This window comes from Meleagris gallopavo, chromosome 1, assembly GCF_000146605.3.
Source record: "Meleagris gallopavo isolate NT-WF06-2002-E0010 breed Aviagen turkey brand Nicholas breeding stock chromosome 1, Turkey_5.1, whole genome shotgun sequence".
NCBI classification, from domain to species: domain Eukaryota; kingdom Metazoa; phylum Chordata; class Aves; order Galliformes; family Phasianidae; genus Meleagris; species Meleagris gallopavo.
In genome coordinates, this window is record NC_015011.2 from 60225706 (window position 1) to 60248159 (window position 22454).

A 22454-nucleotide genomic window follows, 5' to 3' on the forward strand; every position below is an offset into this window, starting at 1 on the left:
CATAAAGAAAAATGCTTGTATAAGGAAATATGCTCTAAAATTTTAACAGCATTATAGAGGAGGGAAATTAGGCAAATAAAAGTATATTTGCATGTTAATTGAAACTTGAATGACTAGGAAAAAAAATCAGATTTTTGACAAAATAATTGCTTTATCTAAACCAAATGAAGCTGGCTAAACAATACAGCACAGCCCTGTTACTCTACATGCACTGCACTGATGTGGCATCTGAGTATCACAAGGAATGGAGCAGTAACCAGGCCTACCATTCCGAGTCAGCTTTGGTGTCCTGGAGTTCACAAAATTCTCTATTTCCAGGTGTATATCTTTCAAATCTCCTGTATTATACAAGTGGCGTACCTAAAATGATACAAAAAATTAAAAGTGACCAACACACTGCGTACCCAATGGATACAAAAAGAGCAGGACAAGCAGCAGCTATCCCAAGGCAAAAGAAGAAGTATTTTTATGTAACAGAAATCTCTAGCCCAAGAAGCCCAGAACAAGGAACAACTTGTCACTACTGAACAGTCTAGCTGACTGATGCTGCTCAGTGAGTACAAGATTGCAATCATAAACTGGTACTAGAAAATGCAGGCAAAATCAAAAATACAACTGAATTAAAAGCACACTTTTAAGACTTCAAAACTTTAAACAAGATAGGAATTTAGTAAAGAGGTCAACTCTTGACTGATATATCTGCATTTCACTCCTTCCAAGTTATACCGCCACACTCAGGTCACTATCCCTAAAATACTAGCATAGATTCACCTAACAAATGACAGTGCAGAATAAAAACATTCAGAAGCACCACTTCTCTCCAGTTACCTGCTGTGGCCGTAAGAAGTTGACGTTGATATTGGGATACCGAGTGGCTGGATCAATGCTATAATGGCTGAAGTTTTTACTCACATTCTCAGGGGTGGTCTGAGGCAGTAGTCTATAAATGCTTTCCCTTGGAAAAAAAAATAATCTTTTTATTTTGTGTTTGTTGGGTTTTTTTAAATAGAAAAGATGCAACGCTATTGATACCACTAAATCAATTCTGGAGAGAAAAAACTTCAATAGCTCAGAATTCTTATACATGTATTTAAATTTGCAATATAATACAACTCCAAAAATCAAAAGGAAGGAAGAAAATAATACACTGACCACAACTAAAGGGGTTCCCCACTACAGGAAAACACTGACACTCTGAAATGACTAAGAAAGAAGGCTACCAAGGGGATTGGAGTACTCAGCCTGTGGGGAGAGGCTAAGGAAAGTGGATTTGGCCAGCATGAAGAAAAGAAGGCTGAGGAGGGTTCTTATTGCTCTCTCCAAATGTCTAATGATGTCTGGCAACAACTGCAACATGATTAACTTCACCATTTTTCAAAATTCAAAAAAGTAGAATATTAAATATTTAACATAGAGTTTAAAAAATTATACTACAACTCCTGATAGAAGTTGCAGTTGTTTAAAATAGGTTCTTACACATTGCTTAAACTTACTCCATTTTTTAAAGACTCAAGTTCTGATTCTAAGCAATGATCTTATGTCACCAGAACAAGTCTCACCAAAAGATGATAAAAACATCAACAGCATGATACTCCAAAGAAAGAAAAAAAGACAAGACGTTCTTTGGCTCACATGAAACAAAGTGACCAATTATCTGAAATAAAAAACAGGTCATAGCTTCTTTGAGAGAAAATTGTAAAAGATATTTACAAGATAATAAGGGAGAGCAAAAATTTTTCTTTCTCTTTTTAAAGGCACCTTCATCTGGCTTACTATTGCAATGCTTGTGACAGTAAGTTAGGCTCGCTTCCTCTATATATTACCAATAAGCACCAAGAGACTCTCCACCTAATCAGTTTTGTACAACTAGGACCAAGAACAGCTGCAACATTTATTTTTCTTCTATTAATATACTTTAGTTTATCAGCTGCTATGGATACTTTTCTTTAATTCAGTTATAGCTACAAGCACCCTCTAAAACAGCAGGAATCTGTATCTCATATTTTACCTATGTATTTGTACTAGAAGGGACTAGAATGAATGACAAGATATTGGAGGATTAGATTAGAACTCAAAATGTAAGCATTTTTTTCTATTACCTCTCTGCAAGAACTTCCAAAGGACTTGCTCCGAGTGACCAACTTCGTACCATCCAAGCAGAGTCCATTGCAGCTAAAAATCCTCTCGCTATTCCAGTTCCCATTGGCCAAAATGGCTAACATTATAGTTTACAAAAAGGAGACAAGGAAGGAAAAGCATTAGTTAGGGAAAGCTTTAAATTAATATCAAGAATATAGTCAGGGAATAATCTGCTGAGAAATTTTAGCTCAGTAATTAGCTTAAAGCTCTACTCCCACTGGGCTAGAGGAAGCCAGATGTATCATGAATTGTCCATGAGGACTCCAATAGCCAAACTCTCCTTTATTTCCAACAACAGCTCATTGTCTAGAGTGCCTTAAAAGCTACTTTTCAATGCTGTACTTTTTAACCAACTAGCAAATGCTAATTATTAACAGGCTTAGAGCAGGTTCCCATACAGAGTGTAATTGCCTCAATAAGAAGCACATGGAACAGATATAATTTCAGAGACATTTCTGCACATATTTTCTTAAGCAAGATCGTTTCCATACTAGACATTCTGTTTTCCCAGGACTCCTACCCTTCATACAAATCTCTTACTTTGTTATACAATAAACAGCAGCACACCTCATAATAACTATCTTATAGGCAGTGCATATTTCAGTGATGGGTGCAATGGTTTGTACTTATGCTTCAATAAGTTTAAAAGACAAACCTCCAAGAGACTGTCCCCAACCAGTGCCACAAGTAACTGGTGGCCATTCTGCTCTCGCACCAGTGCTGCATTCTCTGATGCATACATGCACGTGAAGTCAAACATTGCCACATCTGGCTGCCCATAGTGGTTGATGGCGAAGTCCAGTGACGGCAGCTGCTGATTAGTGGAAAAGTCAGCTGCTTCTCTGGCATAGTTTAGCAAAGCTTCCTGGTCCACATTCTCCCGTGAGAGTAATAATTCCGTATCAGCATAATCCTGACAAAGAGAAACAAGTAAAAGTGAGACAGCCAAATCCACAAGGTTTTATATATATATATATAAAAGTTGGCATTAAATTTTATACAAATCCGCTGATAAAGGTCTGCCCTTTCATTCTTACATTCCTAGCAATGTGTGTAATTTGGAGGAAAAATCTGTAAATACTACCGGCATTTCTGAGTGTGAAAAGGCTAAGAAACTTCTGAGCTTTTCACCTCAAACAAAGGAGCAAGACTTCAATCTTTTTGCATTCACTCGTAGATAAGTTACTTTTACATTTGCTTCTGTCAGAATTAGACACAGTTAAACTTTCTTTACTCTGTTTTTTCACTTTATAAATGGAAAGCCCAAATAAGCCAACAAAAGTTATTTTTGTGTACTCTTTCTTAGCATGCACAAAACCCCCACATTGACAAGTTTGGATGGTGTAACGTTCTTGTAATACTCAAATAGCTGAAAATGCTTCAGAAGGGCATTAACCACAAATGTTTGTGTTCTAAAATATACCTGTGTAATAACATTATGCGGTGCAAGATGAGTGTTCCTTCAATGTATTAAAAGCAAAATTTTCCAAAATCTTAGTATATAAAAGTTAATACCCACATGTCGTATTACGCCTTTATCCAGCAAGCTCTGTTTTTTGGCAGTCATGACAAAGTAGTGTGTATCATCCTTATAGTAGACGATGTTCTCTAAGTCAATACCTTGTGACAGAACAAAAGATAATGAAGGAACAAGCAACAAATTAGCTCTATTGAAAGAAAGTGAATTGAAACTATATGGTTAGAAGATCTTAAGAGAGAATGTCAGGCACCCTCCTTCCACGCTTTCAATGAGTTTAAAATCTGTATCTTCAACAAAACCAGAAACAGAGCATTTCTTTTGAAAAACATATTTATCATCACACTAAGTTTTGTATTCAGATGTGGAATGCAGGAAACAAAACTCAGGATTCAGGCTTCTCTTACGAACGGCTCAGATTTCCTGAAAATCCTTAGGGAAAGAAGTTCTGAACAAAAATGACACACAGCTGAATGATACACATTTGCTCTGTACGGACGTACAGAACAGCTGTAAAAATGAGGGAAGTTAGATTTCAAAGAGAGACAGAAATTGCCTGACTTCCTTGCACACGGCTTTTGTTTACTGACTAAATATTGTGATACCTGAGTTAGAAAAGTTGTAATAATAAGGACAAATAGCTTAAGTGGAAATTTGACAATTGCTGACATACCGGTGGCTTCTCGTAGATCCTGGAAGAACTTCTGGTTGAATATGAAAGCCACACCACTGATCTCTTCTACTTTGGCTTCAGCTGTGGTGTTACGATTGATGAAGTTTGCTGTGATAGCAATTGCTAGCTTACCACGGAACTCTTTTCGGCGAAACCCTACAGGAAAGATAAAGGAGCAACACTGAAAAACAGAGCACAGCGTCAGAGAAGGCTCAGCACACCGCAGAGCAGTGCCCTCAAAAATAAAGGAGGTTGGACCTGATGTATTACGAACTACTCCACCAAAAAAGCAAAAATTGCTTCATCTGAAAAACAAATGTTCTTGTTTAGGAAAAAGGCTCCCCATTCTTTCTTATCTCTTTCCCTAATACTGCAACTCGCATAACAAATAGTAAGAGAAAATTCTCTACTACACAGTAGTACACTCAATGCTTTCAGCTCCTACTCCCAAAATTGAGTTGCAACACTATGCAACTAATGAAAAATTGTGGGAAAGATTATTCAAGTCAAAATACTTCATTTTTGTGCCAGTGTATAGGAAGAGGAAAAAGACAACCCAAGTGCCTTTGTTAAGCATAGATTTCTACATGGACTTTTTGTTTCCTTTACAACTAGTCAAATCTCTTGATTTTGATTGGGATTTTGAACGCCACTTTTGTTCGTGTCTACTCTAACTAATTTAAGAATTAGTTATATTTTAAAGTGAATTATGGACACATCATTACCTTCTAAAGTGTTCCTTCTGCCATCCCCTCCAATGATCACTTCAAATTCATACTCTGATACTGGATGGGTTTTTGGATGGACCAATGCACGCCAACCTATTCCTGTCAATAAACTCTAGATTAATGACAACGTAAAACAGTGTGCATAGTAGAATAGATGTATAAAAACACTTTTTGCTATCCATAAACCCTTTTTTACACGGCCAGTAAAGATATACTGCAGGATAGTTATATTACTGACAGGGCTATTGCTGACTTTCATAACCACTCCATACATATCAGAGAATGCACTATGGTCGACAGAGAGCCCCAGTAAACCCTCCCTGATTATCTTCAAGGATCACTAAAACCTTTATAGGTTCTTTATTAGGTATTCAATTAACAGGATGCCAAAAGACAAACAAGCCACCACTTCCCACAGTGATCAGACAAAAGATTTCACAAAGATGCAAAAAGCATAACAAAGACCATTTGCTGGTATAAATATCCTCAGTAAACACAAATAAAGGAGTTGTTTTAAAAAAGTATTTCTTAATTGTAATAAATAGGCTTAAATATGTTAAGAGACATTAGGAACGACTGTGTCTTGGATTATTTTTGCTCAGTACTTCAGGTGATTTTGTTTTACTAGAAAGAAGAAAGCTTATAAAGAAGTCAAGCAAAAGTCTGTTGAAGATAACTGCCATTAATGGAACACGAGAAAAGGAGGAGTCATAACATTAAGGAGCAAGAGTGTATGTATCTGACCATAATTTCCCCTTTCTCTACAACCCATTTCAACTCTACTTGCTTTCATTTTCCTGATCCTCCGGAGGGTAAACAAGCCCTTGAAATTCCACATTGACATGGATTTCTATTCCCAAGATCAAGGCAACCTTCAGAAGGATAAGCTGGAGTTGACGGATACCTGAAAAAAAAAAAATGACAATAAAAATAACAGAAAAAGGAAAGAACACAAGTACACACATCCCCATTTGACATTACTAAACTGATTTAAAGGCTAGCTGCTGCTTTCTTCTTCCCACTGTGTTCTCAGCACTTCATCCAGGCAGCACTGGTGGGTAATAACACGGCATAAGAAACTCACATATAGCAGAAACTGCAGCTCTTCTCAAAGAAGGTAAATACTTTTTTAATGTTTCAGTCTCAAAATCAGCAACAAAGGAAACAACTAGAATATGCACTGCAGGAGAGGCAGGAAAGAGAGCACCAGCAGGACTGTCCTTCTGTCACAGATGGTAACCAGCCATTTGAACAACTTGTAATACTGAGATGCACCTTAGTTAGTGATGCATCTTGGGTTAGTGAGGGAATATTAAGTTTCTCATCATCTCTTTCCACTTAAGTCAGTGTAGGTAACAGGTACGAAAGTGACTGTGTGCAAACCTGAAGGGAGAATACTGAGGAGGAAACCTCATTGTCATATTTCAGATTTCAAATTGAAATGAAGAAATACTCCACCTAGAAACTAAATTTCAACTGTGCTGAGACACAAAAGACGACAATATAAAGCACTGGAAGAATAAAAGTAAAGGGAAAACAGAAGAGAAAAAGTTGCAAGACTGAAGTGATAAAGGTCTTTCTGTTTCTACCAGTCGTTTTCCCTCAAAAAAGAGCAGCTTACACATTGAACAAGAAGTTAAATCTTATCTACTATGATTGTGCTAATTTCTATTTCCATTTACGTCCTGAGGTGAACACAGACTGATGGCACTAGCCTGCTTGGTAAGTTTTTTTGGGGAAAAAAATAAATTGAAAAATGGCAATTTCTGCTCTCAGAAAGCAGAAGATATAAAAGGTAATAGGCACGCTAAAAGATATATATTACATGTTTGATCATGCCATGGCACAATCTATTTCTTTCGTATTATACCATACTGATACAAGAGCAGTGACAGGTGCAGGATGCATTTTCATGAGATGCTCCATGTCTCAGCCACCTCACCCTTTTCAAGAACAAGTGCTGCCATGTCAAGCAGCAGCTGTACTTACTGATATGGTCTATGGATCCTGCACAGAATTTGCCATAAAACTTCTTGGCGCCAAGACCCCTCAGGTCATGTATGGTAAATGGCCACAAATGCAGAACGTTATTGCGGGAAAAGGCATCCCTCTTTTCTATGACCACCACCTTGGCTCCCAGGAATGACAGGTCGATGGCTGTACGAAGGCCACAGGGTCCAGCCCCAATTATCAGACACTGCAAAACAACCAACCACAAAGTAACTGTACGGTTCAAAGAGGAAAAGGGTATTTTCAACCCTTCTTTTAAGGGATTAAGACCATAGCATAATGCTCTCCAAGCTATGTAAGCACCTGGAAAGCAGCAATATTTCTGAAGGTTTCTCTCTCCAGTTCCAACCACATCTTTTCTGTTTTTAAGAAAAAGTGAAGTAGCCTTTTCTTCTCATCTCCCAAAGCCTGAGTTAGCCTTTTTCAGAAAATCTTCAGGAACGCTGGAAATTCCTCATCAACACTGAGCAGCACAGCAACGGTTCAGGCAGATAAATGCAAAGGTTTTACATACATGATCATTTAGATTAGCACAGACGACGCTCTGACTTATACCCATGCTGACTCTTCTACTATTGCAACAAAGGAACCTCCAAGGTAAGTAAATACAATGTAAAAGTGAACTTCGTGTAATTAGACCTTTTTTATCAAAATACGTTTTCTTTAACCTTTTTCAAATCAAAGATATTTCATCTTCTCCCATCTTTCTCCACTCTATTCACAAACACTTTCAGAGGCTAATAAATGACTTGAGAAACACTTGCATATCCAGTGCTGGAAGTACTTCTGAAGAAACAAAGGAACACAGCAAGATATTTTATTTCGAGATTAAAAATCCAAGATACTCAACTGCCCACAGAAACTGAAGTCCACAGAGAAAGCTGGCATGTGTGTGTGTATTCACAGTAATATAGTGCATAGTTCATTTTGTCATATCAATTTTGTACTGGTTTTCTATTGATTATGAACCAGACACACTGGATAAAGACTCGCCAACGTGGTGACTGTTTCTGCTACGTGAATACTTTCCAGATCCCTAAGTACACTTAAAGCTGGAAAACAAAGCTCTTTAAGAAATTCTTAAGTATGCTAAAACTTCATCAGAACCTACCCTTCTGATTACACAGCCTATCCCAAAACAAAGCTCTTTGTTTTCTGATAGTCCCCATAAGCCAGCTTATATAGTTCCCCCACATTTTAAACTTGCTGTTCGCTGGGTTACAGATTCTTCAAATAATGTGAAAATGCAAATACAAAGCCTGAATGATAAATAAAAGCGTACAGTTTGCAACGGTAAAGAGTTAACAACTAACATGCAAATGCTAAACAAGGCTACTGTATAAGATAACAATGCATATAAATCTGAGGGCAGAGATACAAGTCCAGAGAAAAGGGAAGGGAAGGATAACTGCAGTTTATTTAGTAGCTTTGGGAACTTGAAGGCATAAATACAAAATGCTAGCCCGACCACTAAGGTATCAGCAGTGCAATTAAAAACCAGACTTACATACTGAACAGGTGTCCAAGTTGTAATTTGTTAAAAGCGATAATCAATTAGGAACTACTGCATTCTTCCAATTCAATATTGTTTTCTTTGTGGTTAAGTGTAACTCTCAAACACCACTTAGTCTTTCATTTTTTAAGCTTGTAAGAGAATGAGCTGAGTGTGTCATATTTAAATAGGTAATTTATCTAGAGCTTTACGTGTTCTGGATCTAAAATACAATACACAGCGAAGCAATTCACGACGAAGGTTGCCACCTTTTTTTTTTTACCTCTACAAAAACATTAAATGGTGTTGTTGTAAAACACAGCAAGCTTTAAGCACAATTAAAAACAAAAGAAAAGACTCTTCCGTTTTTTACTCTTACTGACTCTTCCAGTTTCAGATCTCTTGTAGAAACCTAAGTTCTGATATTTGCATGGGCAGCGATTAGCATGAAACCTTAATCATAGCCAAGTAACTGTCATCCCTTCTTCCTTTGCTCCACAATGACTCCAAGCAACTGCTACAGCACTGTGCACTGTTGCAATCTCACTCCTCACAATCAATTCTTGCTCAAGATCTTTCAGATAAGTTATATTCAGTTTCCAATAACAACACCACAGTAAAGTAACATTAAATGCAAACAAATCCTGAACTCTCCAGTTCTCAAGTGGAGAATTACCTTTCTGTTCTCTTTTGAGCTGCTCAAGCTAAATAAATAAAGGAGCTAATATAAATTTTTGATGACTACTTACATTTGGACAAATCATCACATCCAAGCCTTGCTTTCATGAACTATACCCCCAACCACCTGAATTCCAGTTAACCTAGACACTGGCCATGTGATGCACCCAGTACCAGTTCTGGCTGGGACACTTCACCCCTGCATGATTTTAAATAGACAAGCAGCAATTAAACTCTAGAGAATGAGATCTCATATGATCAAGTACAGAAGCTGAGCTTACTAAAGAAATGACTGACAGCAGTTTTAAGAATATGGGTAAAATTTTGATCTTTGTTCTAAATTCTATCATTTCCACACGCCCACCTTAATTTCTGTGTTGTATTTCTTTTTTTAAATTAGTGTTTGCAAATTACATTAAAAATTAGGAATATAAAACTGAGATGGGAAACATCAAATCAGAAATGATTCGGTTCTCCACTTTGAATAGCACTTAGAATAGTTTACTTCCTACGAATTACAAATTTAACGGCAGAAGCTGTTAGGATCAGAAGCAAGTAATTAAGAGAGATATATGAAAAATATGAAAAAATACACTTGAATATCATTTCTTTACATAAAAAAGCAACGAAGTTTGTATTTAGTGGCATACAAAAATCATTTATCATAACAAGTACGTATTCTTTAAGATGTACTAACAAAAAATAATTTCTGAAATTTCCCTTCCTCTCAGCTGGCTGATTTCAATACTCAAAATGACTCAAATCTCAAATCAACAGTTCTGCGCGTTCATGGGTTAAGACATATACGCATGGAATTTATTTAACTTATCCACCCTTTTTGGTTGCATTTCAAAAGAGCATCTCACCAGCAGCTTCTCAATAACACTGGCAAATAAGACTTCCCTCCTCTTCCTCTTTTCCTTCACTCTCCCTCCTTGCCAAGTACACATAAGAGAGCTGCCCATTCCTTCCTTTGATAGGACCCAGTTCAGTGTGAATCCCATTGACCAACACTACCTATCTGCCTTATTGTTTTCATAGTTGATCTGCATTCCACCTGTTAACTGCAATTGGATGTAACAATTACAAACATTTTGAGGAAAGCATTATTTTCACAAGACATAGAACAATGCATCTTGATCTGATGGTAATTATTATAGGTATTATTGTAGCAATTACTTACAAATGTCACTATCTATACGAAAATTGCAAGTAGGAAGTGAAACAATCAAGGAAATAATATAACTTTCTAATATCTAGCTGAAAGTAAACCTGAGTCCATATATCTGAAATGACCCATTATATCCCAAATAGGATATATTTCCCTCTCAGTTCTCTTCTATAGGAACTAGTATTTAATTCTTTGTATTACTTCTTTCTGCAGAAAAGTTCATGTACAAGGGAAAGAGAAGCACCTATTGTCCTAAATGAAGGAGGGGAGAATCCTGTTCTAATTTTATCATAGTTCACACTATCTTTCTTTATTTTTTAAAGTAAAAGTATATGATCAATTGAGAAAATAACTTATTCCATAAACATTTCGATGAATGGCACAAATGTATTTCAGTAACAGAGCAAATAAAAAAATAAAGCTCATACTGTAGAGTTCAACTAGAGCGTACATAGCACACAACATATCAGCTTGCAACAACCCACGTAAAATAAACTGGAGACAGTGAGTGAAAGCAGGAACTCCTTACAGTAAATACCACACATATCAATCCTTTTAAATGAACTGATATGAGTTTCCACAGCATTTGTATTTTAGTGAGTTGATTTTTTTTCTCATAAATACAAGAAATTGCTTTCTAAATAATGCTGAACTGAATATTTACCGATTTGGCACACTTTGTTTGAGAGTAGTGAGAAATTTCCAAACACATATATTGGCATCTAGACCCAACAACAATTTTCATATCCTAGCTATTATCTTGTGTTTCAAAGTAAAACAAAATAAAATAAAATTATAACTCAACCTCACGTATGGCGTTGATGTCACAACATAGAACACAGAGATCTGCAGACTGATTCTCCTGAATAAACTGCAAATATTCTGGATTTCCACTTAGCTTCCCCTTTCCCTGTTCAGGTGAATCGAATTTGGTAGATGCAAACAGAATTTTCATTCAGAATAAAATGAAAACAAATGGCTGTATTGTAAATAACATGAATGAGTACATTTCTGAATCCTCCCCAGGCTTATACTGGTACTAGACAAATATCTTTCAACATTCAGCTATTTTTCTTGTGTATTCCAGAAACAAACTGGGTAACAGCTGTTTTGATTCCCACAAATAGGTCTCTTACAGAGGATCACTTTCCTTACCTTTGTGTTGGCGCATGCTTTCCCCTTCTTATAGTCCTTATGGCTGCCCCTTTTATCCAATTTGGCCCACAAGGCTTTGGCTTTCCAGTAATTTAGCTTGGACTTGAGTTTGTGATAGAAAGAACGGTAGTCCTTGGGCTTTAGTTCTAGGTAGTCACAGAGCTCCTGGAAAGCCTTGAGAGTCCCCTTGCACGTTGAAGCCTGGACAAATCTGTCGAAGAGAACGTGAGCCTGGTTCACCTTCTCGTTCTTACTCTCCTCCATGCTTCACGCTCGGCAGCTGCCCTGCAGGGCAGCCGTTCTCTTCCAGTCTGCCAGATTTCCCAGTGTTGCTCTGCTGAGCCACTTTCACCTCTGGCTTACAAGCATTATTAACCTATAAAATAAAAAGAAAAAAATGTAACTGAGTTTGCTCTTATTTTTTTTCTTTCCAAAATTATCTCTGTGTCTGAGCTGAGGTCCAGATTCTCAGTAACGAATAAAGAAAGCATCAGTCCTAAATAAGTTAACAAACCAATACCCCGGGCAGTCCTGCTGAGCTGACTGAAGCACAGCCTCTCTTCAGACACTGGGACATGTCTTTTCTATCAGAGCACAAAATACTTTACCTGAGCCATACAACCTGTGAGTTTGAAGGCCTGCCTCTGTGCCCTGCCATAATAAAAATGATGATACTGCAGTACTAGAATGAGGTTAAACCTAAGAGCAATCAAATGCTTAAGACGTCAAGACTGAATAAAAATGCCGGCCTGTGCTGCATCAAGCAGTATAAATATCTGCTTCACCTAGAGCCATTTCCTGTATCAGTAAGCAAGTAGCCCAAGAGAGAAATGGAGCTGTAGTACTATCCATGTGGGGTTCTCAGGCTGTTTCCTCTGCTCTGTGGTTTTCAACATTGTTTGATACGCGGATCCCCACATTTCAGGTGGTAGTTGGGATCTTTGGCAGATGAAATACAGTGATGAGAAGCCTGCTACTCTTAGTTGCTTTCCTAGGATCCCACAGAAGTATAGAATTGTTTGGAACACAAACAACAATTTTCTTTAAAGAAAAGCTCTTCCACTTTATATATAATAAATCTTTCTTTTATAGACATACACATATAAACGCATACATACAAATAAGGTATAAACAATTACTCTAAGAAAGAATATTTCTGTTTATCTTCAGGTAGGACAGTAGCATGAGAACATACACTGGAACTGTGGAAAGGAAAACAGTTTTGAGGTACATTTTCCTTTGTTTTTTTGCAAAGGGCATTAAGGTAAAAAAGGAAGTATGTGGACTCGGATAAAAGCTTTTAGATTCTCACCAGCTCTTTTCCCACTTCCAGCAGACAGGAAGCCAAGGCAAACATTACAGCTCATGTCTCTCTTCCCCTCCGCCAGGACAGATCTGCAGCAGTTTATGTGGGCACTCCTGCTTCCCAGCCAAGCATGGCATTTATTGCTTACATTTACAAATAGCACAGGAGACCCAGAAACCTTTACATACATCCCTAAACCGTTTGGTATTAGAAATAAAAGTTCCTGCAGAAGCCACAGCGTAACGACAGGTTATACCAGTCAGTGTATTTCTGACTTTATTAAGACAGCTGCCTTAGAAGACTCAGCACAAACGAGGATGTTTTTCTAAATAGCTGATGGACATTGACGTTGTCCACAGCAGTACTGCTCATTAAGCAGTACGGAATTAACTTCTTTCCTTACTTTTAATCTTAACTTCACTATCAAGTGTGCTTCAGGCTTGCACCTAAGGGGGACCACCATGCTTTGGTGCTTTAAGCCTGCACCTCCTGTTCCCAAGAATGCTATAAAGAGCCCCAACAAATCTCCTCTTACGTTGAAGGAGCAATTTCAGTGCATCTGATAACGGGGATGAAATAAAATACCTACAGTCTAAATCCATACACCTCATTTACCAGCACAATACTTCAAGTATTCTGCTCATTTCCCCCATCCCTGACACTCTACCACCCAAAACCTCTACAGCAACACTTCAGATGATGGACACAGCACTTCCTAAGAATAACCCCCAGAAACTACACAGCCTAAATGCAGCAGAGTGGCAATTTAAGCTGGTTGGTCCACAAACTAATACTGATAAACCCGGACGCAAGGACAGCCTGAGTCTCATTTCCTGCTCTTCCTTCTCTTGTGCTGTATTGAATCCTGTTGTATTTTCAAAAAAAGAACGAAGTGACACCGATTCTGCACTGCGCAGAGAGATCTGTGAATTAAAATCCAGCCTTCTGTCACCACAGGAACTTAGTGCTTTGTGTTCAAGGCTGGCCAAGTCAGGAGACAGTCCTGCAAAAGCAGGTCAATTTGTGAAGCACAACCAGAGCAGCACATTAATTTTGCCTACATCCCATCTCACACTGGCTGTTAAGTAAGTTATGCCCACAGGTCAAATACAGGGGCTTCAGTCACTGTAATTAGTCACTCCTCAAAACTCTGCATTCTTGATGTATACGCCCAAAGCCCTCGGAACCTGTGAGCAACATGTCAGAGAGCATGGAAATTACAGGAGGGAAAGCAAGGGCAGGCAGGAATTATTTGCCACGTTTCCAGGGTATTTGTGTGCCTTGCTGGCCCTGCTGCAAGTCTGCAGCATCCTGCATGTTTTGTCTCGAGGCAGCTGATTGCTGACTCAGAAGCTCTGCAAATCCCTTGGCCAAAGCGCTGGGAAAGAAAGACAAAATCTGTGAAAAAATGCATGCAAAAGCAGCGTTCATGTTGCTATTTACAATAATAGCAAGGGGTTGTTACTGACTCATAGCTGAAAGTACGCTCAGAATCTCCGCTCCTGCGCAGGATAAAAGAATCCAATGAAGAACAGAAACAAAGGATGAATAATTCCGGGTGGTGCTTCCTTCCCCTTCACGTGCAGTCACCACTGGCACATGAATATTTTACCAAACACATACATGATAAAGAAAGTCCAATGCCTGCATAATTCACCCCAACTTGTATCAAATGGAAGAAATAGGAAAGGATTTTGCAAGTGACGCACACTGCGATTTTGGATACACAAATTCAACTTCCTGCAGTGCTGCAAATCCTATATCCCAAATACATACCTCCTGTACAGGAATCATCCTCCTGCATATTCAATCCGGATTTAGTTAAAAGTGTTCACTCAACTAATGTTTTGGGCCTGGAAAAGTAAAATATTTTGGTATGGGAATGTATTTTCCAGCATTCTCCTACATTTTTTTTCCAGCAGTAACTATTGACTTAATTCCATCTAAACTCACAGATTGTTCTTTCTGGCTCAAAACAGCATTTTGAGCAAATAAAACATTCGCCACTTCTGAGTGAGAGATCTTTTGAGCACAATGCCAGTATTTTCTTACATTTTGATTATTTCACAGCTAGGCAAACAGTGCAGATGCACCCTTGACAGACAAACCTCTGAGGGGCTAGTGATCAATAAACTACAGTACTGTATGAAATCTAAACGACTAATAGCTCCAAGAGCCCCAATTTCCATTGATTTCATCCTTTCCATCGTATTTCCAATTGCCCAGCAACATCCCATGCCCCGGTCTCCCCTTCATGGCCCCTTACCTTCTGCCTAAGACTCAGTAAATTACTCTGGAAACTCTGAGATTAGCGTAGTACTGCAGCCAGTACACACTTGCAACTTGGCTAGCAAAAGCCTAAGAACAGATTACTGTTAAGCTATGCTGCAGACAGTGGGGACACCTATTTTTGTCTCTCTCCCCTAGCCAGCCACCAGTTTTCTTGTAGGAAATGAATTACCTTCAAGACTTTTACTCCGTCAAATCTGGATGAAATGGTTCAGAAGTTATTAAGGATGAATTGAAAAGCAGATGGACAAATGACTGAATCCTGTAAGCCTCCCCTCTTTAGGAAACCACACTAACAAAAGTCTTTATTCCAGCAAATGAAGGAGCTCTGCTTTCTTTTCAGGATTTGATTTATTTATACTTTTGGCTAAAACTGAAGAAATGATCTTTGCTACAATATGCTGATCACATTGTAAGTGATCCCAGATAACAAGAAGTGAGGGCTTAAGTTGGCTGTAAGGGCTGGGGAACAGATGGCAAAAAAGAGGACAACTTTGACAAGAAAAGATAAAAAGCATTGGCAATTATTTTAGCTCCGTATCATGCAGACAAGAAATGGGAAAGCAGGAGGACAAAAGGGTGGAGCTGCCATTGTGTGCAGCTTCCCTTTTAGACCAGATGGAAAAAAGAAATGTCAGTACCACACACAGTCAAGTTTGAAGATGGTATTTAGACCTACTCTCATTCATAACATTAAACGCTCAAGCAAATACAGTGGACAATAAATGTTTGCTGTTTATGCACCTATCAAAACCTGGTTTGAGGAGCTTCTGCACACCACGCAGGGATGAATCATTTGGGTCTCCCATCTGTTTGCTTTCTAACTCCGCCAAGCTAGATCAAAAGTGGGAGAAAGAGGGATCAGATGTGAACTTGCTGCAAACACAAGAATCCGTTCCTCACAAGATGATCAAACTATATATACAAACAGGTCACAAATTGTCACAGAGAAAGCTCAATTCAGTAATAATTTGAAAAGAAAGGCAAATTATATCAAAGAACATGGAAACAAACACAGAGGCATCTGCAGATATTTGGTTCCCAAATTCACATCAAGGTATTGAATAAAAATATGTAGATTGTTCATTCTTAATCCTTTCTTAAGTGCCAAAAAATGTTTACTGAAACATTAGAACTACAAAATAAGACCTTTTATCTACATAAATTCAACAAATGTACTACTCTGCCGCTCTGTCATACACCACTCTTTGATCAAATCAGGGTCCCTACAGTGAGTGAACATCAGCATCCAAAAATGAGGCCAAAAAACAGATCAGATGTCTTCTTTTCTTCCTTTGATAAAAAATAATGCCCCAGAATGTTCTACTTGGGATTTTCCTTCTGGTATTTGGGGAAAAGCTGCTTATCTTAAGCACTGGAAGTTTTATGTATTTGACCATTTTAGACAGTTTCCTTGAATCATAAAGCAAAAACTCCACAGACAAAAAAGAAGAAAGAAAAAGGCATGATACCATGGAATAGGAAGAGGTAACTACCCCCTTATTACATGGGAAAGGAATGATAGGCCGTCACACTGTATAACAAACTTCAAGAATGACTAGCTTAGAGTTCCTGAACATACCCATGACACAGCCACATACCAGGGAGACCCCTCATAGCACAAGTCTTCACATGGGGCCAACAGTAACCAGTGCAGTATTCCTTCTCACCTAGAACCAACTTGTTAACCGCATGCTTGAGAAGCTGAGGACATCCAAGGCATATCTTGGAACTCTCACCATTCTGTAAAGAACCACGTTGTTACCCATAAATAAAATTTATTTCCCAAAAGAAGAGTTAAGTACTTCTTCCTAGAATCAAAACTGTGAGGATAAACATTTTTGGAATGTGTTTATTAGGGCGTATTATATGGGCAACTTTCCCTTTAAAAGCCTTCCAAAACCCCAAGACATCAGACAGCAAAGGCTGCATTCGTTATCTGTATGGTGAAGTTCATGCATATCCTACAAAGTCTATTAAATTCTTCCTGGTACAGACGCTACCATGATAGCGCACTAAAGACATGCAGCTACACATCATCATCACTGTTTTATACGCCATATGGCAACAAGGTGCTCAGCGACAAGCCTACTGCTCTGAAAGGAAGGCAGCACTCACTTCCAAAACATTTCTTCACAACAATTACTTCTCGGTACTTTCTTACTGCTACAGCACAGTGCCAGCTTCTGCTTCCAACTCCTCCCAGATTTTACCATTGTAAATACCAGAGGATGCTAACCCTACCAAAGGACTCGCCCCATCTCACAGCTTGCCACGTCCTCCTTGCCTCAGAAACCTTAGGAACTAATCCTGCAAGAGCAACGCTTCCCTTTACAAGTCTCCCAAACCCCCAGATACTCGACAGCAAAGGCTTCATTTGTTACCTGCATGGTGAAATTCATGCATCTCTCACAAGCCCCAGGGAGAAAACAGGAACCCTTAAAACACAAATCCTCATGTTTCAGTACAGGGAGCCCTCAGTCTACAGACATGCCCATAAGACCATACCTCACACCTGTAGGAAGTCAGACCATTGGTATTTTCTGATGAGCCATACATACGTAACTTGTAAGTCAAGCATACAATCATTTTGCACTAGGTGAGGGAGATCTTAGTGCTGGGCTGAAACACCTGGAGGCTTCTTACTCCACCTCTTACTAGGTAAGGAGGTTGAATGCCATTCTCTCATTTGAACCGCCTTGAAGCTGATCCTGATGTTACCTTTCAACATGGAAAATCATCCTGAAGTTAGTTCTATCTAGTTTGCAAGCTGGACTTTACTCCTGGAGTTCTTCAAATGCTATCTGAGGACAGCTCCAATATAAAAAAAAAGAAAAAAAAAGCCCTGTAAGAAATGACTGGAATGACACTTTCACAATACTTTATGATTCCAAATTGACAAAAAAAAAACAAGTCAGTTGGCTTAGCACAGCCAGACAGAAAAGCTTTTGATATCATACAGGGTACAGATTTTCATCTTTCTAAGCCAACATGCTATGGCACAAGAAAAAAAGGTTTTCAGAAAAGCTGTACTGAACATTAGAGGAAAAAAAGCATTGTTCTGACCCAATTGGAAAGTTAAAGCAGAATGAAGACTGCAGGCTACGCACGCACTGTAGAGACCTCTGCAGCCCAGCAATACAACTCCTCTGAGATTTTCAGGTTCTGCCAGCACTCTGATCACCCCAAGCTATCGCATGGCATGATGGAACAAACAAAGCCCAGATTTTAAAAAACATAAGAGATCTCACAAAAGAAATTAACCATCTAATAAAACTCACTTTTTTTTTTTTTTTAATTATATGAATGAAGGTCAGACCTGTCTGAATCTTCTACCAAAACAGGCTGCAACAATCACAAAAGATAATGTAGGAAAAAAACAACGTGGACAAAAAGACAGATACATATGATCTGCAAGTAACAAGAGGGAAAAAATTACTGTCCTTTAAGGAGCTTATCAAATGTTTCTTACAAAATCTAGAAAGCAAAACAGCCTAACATCTAATGTAGTACGTGCCTGCACTACAGAAGCTCATGCCTCCAATTACACGCGCTTGTCTCCACCTCTGCGCTTCAGATCTTCCTTTCATCATCTAATTCTGCATATGCAGGCAGGTAAAGGTTACTCATCACAAGAAGCACGTGGTCCAATCTTGGCTGAACTTAACAAAGTCACCTTCATTTGGGTCACCAAGGGAGACATCTTAACATTCAGAAGCAAACTCGAAAATTTGTCATTTCTGTCAGCATTTATTCCAGTCAAAGCAGGTGGCTGCCTGGACTTCTAACTCCAGGGCTCCCTCCCCAGGGGTATGGTAAATACCAGACTCTCACAGTCCAAAGAGCAAATATTCCAGTTACAGATCTTAAAAATGTACATGGAAAAGCAAGTTTCGTGTGTGCTGCTTCCAACTTTCAGCTTTTATAGAAGTGGAAAAAAGGAAAGTGGTTTCTTGAAGGGGGAGAAAGGAGATATAAAACAGGATTAAAAGATTCCTAATTCCAAACTATACACATACTCAACTAGCTAAGGCATCGCAAATAAAGTATATTGCACAGGGCAGTTCAAATGGATATTTAATAGATCTATCTTGTGTTTCTGCAGAGGAATACTATACTGTATATAGAAAGCAGATCTACTTAAAATTTTTTGAGTTGTTTTTCTAAAGCAGACATTGCAAGACTATTTGGGGAGCCAAGAAACCTATATGAAGACATTTGAATAAAAAAGCCGTAAAAAATTCTCCAACCCACAAACCACTTCATTTAGAGGCTGCTGAACTTTATAAACAAAACAAACCTCAATGCTTATTCTATGAAAAACCCAGGAAGGGTTGGGACCATACTATAACCCGTGGGTGCAACCTTAGCCTTTATAATTGCTAGGTAAAGTATACACAGAAAGCTCAGAAAACACCCCAGGAATTGCACCTCAAACCCAGAGCTTGCCTCCTTTCACTGACTGAATAGATCCAAGAGCAACACCTCAAGGGCTCAGCTGCAGAACAGGACCAGACTTCACTCACTACTTGTTGCATGCCTTCGCTTGTCACTTAGCGTTGGTCTATCCAGCACTCTCTATCGCAGATACGTCCCTATCTTCCACTGCCCCCAGCACACACACTGCCAGCAAACCCAAGCTCCATCAGCCAAGCCAACTCCCTCAGGTTTCATTGCTGCCAAACAAAATCAGCCGCACGATATCTTGTACCCTACTTATTACCCCAGCTCAGGACATTCAGTTTTTCTCTTTCCTTAAAAGTTGTGCATGAAAATGCATGCTGTGTAGTCCCTCTACATATGTAAACCAGAAATGACAGTCAAGGAAAAGGAACTTGATCCAGAGAAGGTGAAGCAGGTTGCTTCTTGATACTCCACGGGCCACCACAAGTCTCTTTTGTCCTTGCATGTTAATTAGTCATTAGATTAGACTATAATATACTATTAAGCAATTTCACTTTATTTTGCAAAAGCAGAGTTACAAACCTCAGCAAGAGCAATACTGGTTGAACAGAGTCTGAATAGGATGCAAAACAGGATTTGAAGGAAAGTAGGAAGAGACTCAATGATTTTTAGCGGGTCCCTTCCAACTCATATATACTATGATTCTATGAACTGCTCCACAGATTCACTGTGAAGCTAACACCTGTATTCATGATGGAACTCACTTGTGCATGGGGCTTCTAGGTAACAAAGAAGATACTGAATATCTTCAATGAACACAGTGATAAATCCCAACTCACAAGACCAAGGGAAGAAAAGAGAAACACACACACACAAATCCCATAGCTTTTATTTCAAAAATGAGATCCTTCCACCGAGCTCTCATTCACAGGTCTCACAAACATCTTCTATCACGTCTCCTGGGCTGAATTCCTGTAGATCAAAAAAACACCTCTATCGTACCCTTTCGCCAAAGCATTTCCTTACTGTACTTAGAGCTTGGAGTTCTTGATTTGACAGTACCTTAAACTGAGTTTAAGACACTTTTCTTGACAAACCTAGTCATGTAAATCTTTTCTCTTCTAAAGGTAAGAACAGCCAACCCTTTGCACTCTGGCACATACCACCATCTCTAATCACAACAACAGTAAATATATTATTAATAAAAACTCCAATCCCTAGCAGCTAATAAACTTCACTGCGAGACTGTCAAGCAACAACTGATCAAATCAAATGCCCCATTACACAATCCTGGGTCTAACACATCTTTCATTTTCTTCATAGGTAACAGGAAAGCTTTTACCAGGAGACAGGAAAAGTTATAAGCAAAAACTTAGTTGACATTTCGGCTGCTCTATCACAAACAGGCAGAATCAAGAAGTTACATTTTCTCACGCTACAAAACATACCAAAACTTCCACAGGTAATCCCGATTATAGGTGGAGTTCTGAGTATAGCAAAAACAAAACTCAGAGTGTTGAGCTTTCTGTTCTTGTCATAAGTTAGTTCCATTTGTACATACTGTTACATAGCTTAAAAATAGTAACCACGCAGTATGTTCCCCACTTGGCTGGACATTTGACTCTCAGTAAATGCTGAACCAGTTTCAATTGGCCAGATAACGATTCCCCTCAAGCCCCCAAACGCACAAGAGATGCCTCTCTCAGCAAACACAGTGCCAAGCTCAATGCCTAGAGCAAATGAAAATCTGTTAGGAAATCAGTTACAGAGGAAAGAGGTGGAGGCGGTTTTGTGATTTGCTCTCCTCTCCCTGAGGCTTTGGCAAGCACAGTTTCTGAAATAAGATGGCACTCATCATTTCCAGAGGCAAACATTACCAGTCTGCTCAAATACAGCTGCTCTGGTGGGGACATGAAAAGACTTGGTATGAATTAGTCAGAGATTTAATCCAATCTAAGTGTAAGGATGCCATTCAGCAGAATTTGTTCCTAGCAGTGAGCACACATAAAAGCTTCTCTTTGCCTTTCATCCTCAAGGACTTTCTATCTAGTCTTTTTAATTCCATCCTTCTTTGGATACAGGCCATTCCTCTGCAAGGGTATCTGGGGGTCTGAGGCAGATATCCTTAGCTGAACTTCCCAGCTACCCTGCAGAAACAGGTGAGGGGATGAGCATTCTTTTCACTTAATGCAGTTCTGAAAGATCCCATCAAGGGAGCTACAGTACCTTTTTGTGCAAGACATCTACACACATCACTTTATCAGCCCACCATTGCAGGTCACAGAGAACTCTCTGCAGTTAAACAATTCCCCTCCAGTGAGCTCTGACAGCCCCTAGGCCCTGTGCTTTGCCACTGTGCTCTCTGCAAGCTGGAATTCGTCTTACGGGGAATTCCAGGATCTTCACTGACAGACAATTCAATTCTGGACGTTGGGCTCAAACTGAAGAATTTCCATAATTCCTCATTTCGTAACATGAACCTCCATCTGGTATTTGAGCATCAGCCAGACCGGTCTTTTTTCAAAATGCTTTTAAATGCAGCAAGAAAGGGCACAAGAGACTGAAGCAACAGTGATGAATCTTTCAGTAAGGAACACCAAGAAGTTGCTGCCAACTTAGGTAATAACTTCAGAATCAGAAAGTATATATAATTTCAGAAAAAGACTGAAATTAAGAAATACTTCCTTCAGTTGTTTTTTTTTTCCAGCTGCTGCCTTCAGGCTCAGTCTGCTGCTGACTGATAGCACAGCACAGCTCTGCAAACATGGGGAGACCAGCAGCTGTGGTAGAATGTCAGTGTGAAGCGGCTTCTTTCGTGGAAGCCTGCTCAGTGCTCCTATACAATCTTCCACATGGTTACTAAAAGGTCCATTCCAGATAGAGCAGCCTGAGGCTCTCAACATCCAGAAACCCCTCTCTCTACAGTTGCTCA

At 39.0% G+C, this 22454-nt stretch overlaps 1 protein-coding gene across 1 annotated transcript in view; it reads right to left on the reverse strand.

The window, feature by feature from the left end:
• Nucleotides 1-11901, reverse strand: part of LOC100548226 (protein-methionine sulfoxide oxidase mical3a) — a 42952-nt gene extending 31051 nt beyond the window's left edge. The window contains exons 1-10 of the mRNA XM_010713945.3: nt 11524-11901; nt 7007-7214; nt 5805-5921; nt 5015-5116; nt 4290-4445; nt 3659-3759; nt 2795-3052; nt 2100-2215; nt 829-955; nt 267-360 (exon numbers count right to left, since the gene is read on the reverse strand). Coding sequence (XP_010712247.1) covers nt 267-360; nt 829-955; nt 2100-2215; nt 2795-3052; nt 3659-3759; nt 4290-4445; nt 5015-5116; nt 5805-5921; nt 7007-7214; nt 11524-11787 — 1543 coding nt within the window. The 5' untranslated portion in view covers nt 11788-11901. The remainder of the gene's footprint in view (nt 1-266; nt 361-828; nt 956-2099; nt 2216-2794; nt 3053-3658; nt 3760-4289; nt 4446-5014; nt 5117-5804; nt 5922-7006; nt 7215-11523) is intronic.
• Between the last annotated feature and the right edge of the window lie 10553 nt (nt 11902-22454).